A 5815-nucleotide genomic window follows, 5' to 3' on the forward strand; every position below is an offset into this window, starting at 1 on the left:
ATATATATTAAAATTTTTTATCTTTTTTTTATGATTTTGAAAGGTCTTGCTGACATCTTTCAAATTAAGAAAAAATTTTAAATTTTTTTTAAAAATTGTTAATTTTATATAAAATTGAAATTTTCATTTTTTTTTTTAAATAAAAAGAATTTTTTTTTTGGTTTTTTTTTATAGATTTTTTATTAAAAAAATAGTTAAAACTAAATAATTAAAAACAAAAAAATCAAACATAAATAAGCAACGATTTACATAACAGCAGATCAAATATAAGCGTACAAAAACACAACTACAATTTAACACTTAAATTTCTAAAAATAATAATTATTTAAACAATAATTTACTAAAACTTATAAAAAAACTAAACTTAAAAACTAAAAGCGTAATAGAGAAGCGTTTTCCCCTAGTTTGTCAACAAAAGTGATAATAAATTCGGTTTGTTTGGAAAATAATTCCTCTAGATCCTAAACATAAATTGAGGGTAAAGCTACACCAATTTCAAAATAGTTGCGGGAATCTACTTTATATTTCTTGGCACTGGAATTTTCTCTAGCATTTGACTCTGATCTTCTTTTGAGCTGAGAACGCACTGGAGTATCCAAGGAGAAAGAATCGTTCCGTTTTTTGGGAGTAGCCATTTGTAAAAGACGTTTATGGGTTAAAGGAGTTCCGGGCAGAGGTGTAGCTGGCTCGGGGGTGGCTGGCTGTATGGGTGAAGCTGGTTTGGGTGTTACTGCTCTAAAGGGTTTTTTGGAGTTAAAAGGCTCACAATTGAGAAAACTCAAATCACTGCAGGGATCATCGCCCGCAGCATAGGAGGGTGATAACATAATATCTTGATGTTGCTCTACTTGATTTTTCAATAAAGTTCTTCTCCTCAAATTGAAGGATTTGCGTGGCTTCTTTTTCTTTTCATCTTTGCAGGCTGAATCCAAAATGGCATCGATAAGATGATCCAATGTCTGGTCGCCCATTTTGTTGGACATTAAGCCGGTATTGTTTAATTCCTTTTTGTTAAGCTTGGCTAATAATGTTGTAGACTCCAAAACATTGCTTTCCTCTTCCTCTTTGGCTATGGCCACAAACTCCTGCTCCAATTTGCGTTTCTTGGGTAAAGAGCACTTTTGTTTTGCCACCTGCTCTTGCTCCAAATTAACCTGGGGTGTGGTAAAGTATCGGGGATTTCCCATAAACGGATCAGGCAGTAAACCTCTCAAAGCCAATTGTTGGCCTGTAGGCAAAATAGTGCTGGGTGAATATTCCTCTTCGTAGTTGGGTAAAGTGGCGGCATATTGTGGTATTTGGGGAATGGCGAAACCCACGGTAGAGTGTCTTCTAATGGTGGAGGCATTGGTGTTGTTGAAAACATTTACAGAGACCCGTCTTCTTTCGGGGGTGCGGCTGGTTACTGATTCTGGGGTAACATTTAAAATATCCGCCAAAGGAGCCAACACCAAAGGACTGTTGCGTGTTCTGGTAATCATGGGTGTGGAAGTTAAGATGGGTATATTTTCCTTGTTGGCTATGGTAGCCCGGCGTTTACGCCTTTTAGCTTCAGTTAAACGTGGTGTAGGCATTGCTGTTGCCATACTACTGTTGCTAGACTGCGAGTTAACTGTTGTATCTTGTGGTAATTTTTGTGCTGAGGCTGTCCACTTTAACATGTTGTTGTTAAACGTTTTCAAAAAATAAATTCTTTTTAAAAAATTTTGTTAAATTATTCCGAATATTCTTGAACTGTGTATTGTTCTTGATGGCTATTGCTGACAAACTGATTAATTCCCAAACTCTGGCTCACTATTTATACCCCCAGCGCTCTCATTAAACAATAGTTTAAACTATTGTTATTGCAACTCTCTTTTCATTTCTCTAATAGGGGTTGTTTAACCGTTACTTTGTGTTCATTGGTTAGCTAACTGCTCTAGTTAATCTATATTTCATAACTTACTCTCTCTCTCTTTCTCTCCCTCTCAGCTCATTACATTTTAAAGAAAAGTGGTTGCTGTTGTTTTTGTTTCATTGCTCATCCTTCCGTTTTTCCTTTGTTGTTTTTATCCTGTTGCTGTTTTATCATTGTGCAACCACCCTTAGTTATCAATGATGTGTCTGTCTGTCTGTCTTGTGTTTTTTTAGTTTAACGGCTTATTGTCTCGTGCTCTCTGCAATACACTGCCAGAAAGTCAGCTAAAATTGTCACACATATTCATTGAACACTTTAGAAGTTTCCAGATTTGAAAGTAGAGGTTATTAGAATTTAATAACTTAAAGATACAGGTGAGTTCAAGATGAGGATTTAGCTAAAGAAAACAAGATTTAATAAAAGCGACTTTTTAAATCTAAATCTAATGCCTTTTAGTTGAGAGGTTTCAGGAAGCTAAAATCTTAGGCTGCATAGAGTTTTAGATGAGCTTCTATGAAAGGTCTTAATTTAGCTTTAATCGTAGTTATTAATTTGGTGTTAGTTTATCTTTAATCGTGGGGTTTAGCCATAATCGTAGGTCTTAGTTTAGCTTTAATCATGGCTCCTCAAATAGTCTTAGTTTAGGCTTAAACGCGGGTCTTATTTTAGACTTAATCATTGGGTTCATATAGTCTTAGATTAGCTTTAATCGTGTCTCCTTAAATAGTAACAGTTTAGCTTTAATCGTGGGATTTATATAGCCTTAGTTTAGTTTTTATCGCTGGTCTTAGTTTAGCTTTAATCGTGGCTCCTTAAATAGTCTTGGTTTAGCTTTAATCGTGGGTTTATATAGCCTTAGTTTAGCTTTAATCGTGGCTCCTTAAATATTCTTAGTTTAACTTTAATCGTGGCTCCTCAATTAATCTTAGTTTAGCCTTAATCGTGGGTCTTAGTTTAGCTTTAATCGTGGCTCCTTAAATAGTCTTGGTTTAGCTTTAATCGTGGGTTTATATGATCTTAGTTTAGCTTTAATCGTGGCTCCTTAAATATTCTTAGTTTAGCTTTAATCGTATCTCCTCAAATAGTCTTAGTTTAGCCTTAATCGTGGGTCTTAGTTTAGATTTAATCGCTGCTCCTTAAATAGTTTTAGTTTAGCTTTAATCGTGGAGTTTATATAGTCTTAGTTTAGCCTTAATCGTGGGTCTTAGTTTAGCTTTAATCGTGGCTGCTTAAATAGTCACAGTTTAGCTTTAATCGTGAAGTTTATATAGCCTTAGTTTAGCTTTTATCGCGGGTCTTAGTTTAGCTTTAATCGTGGATCCTTAAATAGTCTTGGTTTAGCTTTAATCGTGGGTTTATATGGCCTTAGTTTAGCTTTAATCGTGAGGTTTACATAGCCTTAGTTTAGCTTTAATCGTGACTCCTTAAATAGTCTTAGTTTAGCCTTAATCGTGGGTCTTAGTTTAGCTTTAATCGTGGCTGCTTAAATAGTCTTGGTTTAGCTTTAATCGTGGGTTTATATAGCCTTAGTTTATCTTTAATCGTGGCTCCATAAATATTCTTAGTTTAGCTTTAATCGTGGCTCCTCAAATAGTCTTAGTTTAGCCTTAATCGTGGGTCTTAGTTCAGATTTAATCCCTGCTCCTTAAATAGTTTTAGCTTAGCTTTAATCGTGGGTTTATATGGCCTTAGTTTAGCTTTAATCGTGGCTCCTCAAATAGTCTTAGTTTAGCTTTAATCGTGGGTCTTAGTTTAGCTTTAATCACTTCTCCTTAAATAGTTTTAGTTTAGCTTTAATCATGGGTTTATATGGTCTTAGTTTAGCTTTAATCGTCCGTCTTTATATAGTCTTAGTTTAGCTTTAATCGTGGTTCCTCAAATATTCTTAGTTTAGCCTTAATCGTAGATCTTAGTTTAGCTTTAATCGTGGCTCCTCAAATAGTCTTAGTTTAGCTTTTGTCGCTGGTCTTAGTTTAGTTTTAATCGTGTCTCCTTAAATAGTTGTAGTTTCGCTTTAATCGTGGTTCCTTAAATACACTTAGTTTAGACTTTTATAAGCTGAACATATTTTTTTAGCAAATTTTCAACAGCTATTATAAAAAATATCTATTAAATAATTTATTAAATTTCTACATTTTTTAAAAGCTTATATTAATAGCTATTAAAATGTAAAAAAAATATTACGGTTTTTGATTAAGAATTTATTTTATTTAAAATTGAAAATTTATCTATTTCAAAACCAAATTTTTTTTTTAACAATTTTTAACAGCTATTATAAAAAATATCTATTAAATAATTTATTAAATTTCTACATTTTTTAAAAGCTTATATCACTAGCTATTAAAATGTAAAAAAAATATTACGGTTTTTGGTTAAGAATTTATTTTATTTAAAATTGAACATTTCACAAAAAATTTTTTTTTTTTTTGGATATAGAGAAATTTTTAATTTTCCAAATTAATTATAAAAAATATATATAAAATTATTTAATACCGATTAACATTTTGTGAAAGATCTATTTAGTATCTATTAAAATGACATATATTTATGAATTACGATTTTTAAAAAAAAAAAAATATTTAGGAGAAATATTTTTCTCCTAATCATAAGCCAAAAGGTAGTAGAATACCCCTTTTAATATACTTCAAAATACCAAAAAATTTCATAAATAAGCTATATTTGGCATTAACTACCAAAATCTAAGCCAAATAGTATTTTTTAAAAAAGGTAGTAAAAATACTACTATTTTAAAATCATCTCAAAATACTTTTTTAATAAGAAAAATTTTACAAATCAGCTAAAACTATGAATAAAACAAGAAAATCATTTTAAAATAGAACATTTTATAGATTTTTCAAAAAGGTAGTAGGAAACTACTTTTTTTAAAAGACATAAAAATATTCAGAAATTACTTAAAACTACTTTAGATTTCATTAGATATCTAAATCTGTGAAAAATATCACATTTTTCAATTTCTTACAAAAGGTAGTAAAAATACTACTATTTTAAAATCATCTAAAAATACTTTTTTAATGAAAAAAATTTATAAATCGGATAAAAATATGAATAAAACAAGAAAATCGTTTTAAAATAAAACATTTTATAAATTTTTCAAAAAGGTAGTAGAAAAACTACCTTTTTTAATATACATAAAAATACTTAGAAATTACTTAAAACTGCTTCAGATTTCATTAGATAACAAAATCTATGTAAAATAGCAAATTTTTTAAAAAAGGTAGTAAAAATACTACTATTTTAAATTCATCCCAAAATACTTTTTTAATAAGAAAAATTTTACAAATCTGCTAAAAATATGAATAAAACAATAAAATCATTTTAAAATAGTACATTTTATAAATTTTTAAAAAAGGTAGTAGAAAAACTACCTTTTTTAATAAACATAAAAATATTCAGAAATTACTTAAAACTGCTTTAAATTTCATTAGACAGCTAAATCTGTGAAAAATATCACATTTTTCAATTTCTTACAAAAGGTAGTAAAAATACTACTATTTTAAAATCATCTCAAAATACTGTTTTAATAAGAAAAATTTTACAAATCTGCTCAAACTATGAATAAAACAATAAAATCATTTTAAAGTAGTACATTTTATAAATTTTTCAAAAAGGTAGTAGAAAAACTACCATTTTAATAAATATAAAAATACTTAGAAATTATTTAAAACTGCTTTAAATTTCATTAGATAGCAAAATCTGTGAAAAATAGCAAAATTTAAAATTTCTTAAAAAAGGTAGTAAAACTACTACTATTTTAAAATAATCACAAAATACTTTTTTAATGAAAAAAAATTTACAAAATTGCTTAAAATATTAATAAAACAAGAAAATCATTTTAAAATTGAACATTTTATAGATTTTTCAAAAAGGTAGTAGAAAAACTACCTTTTTTAATAAACA

General features: G+C 29.0%; 1 protein-coding gene across 1 annotated transcript; it reads right to left on the reverse strand.

The window, feature by feature from the left end:
- Nucleotides 1-461: 461 nt before the first annotated feature.
- LOC135957051 (uncharacterized) lies at nt 462-1661 on the reverse strand. The gene has a single exon (XM_065507708.1). The coding sequence runs from the start codon at nt 1659-1661 to the stop codon at nt 462-464; it is 1200 nt and encodes a 399-aa protein (XP_065363780.1).
- Between the last annotated feature and the right edge of the window lie 4154 nt (nt 1662-5815).

The sequence above is a fragment of the Calliphora vicina genome, chromosome 4 (genome assembly GCF_958450345.1).
Source record: "Calliphora vicina chromosome 4, idCalVici1.1, whole genome shotgun sequence".
NCBI classification, from domain to species: domain Eukaryota; kingdom Metazoa; phylum Arthropoda; class Insecta; order Diptera; family Calliphoridae; genus Calliphora; species Calliphora vicina.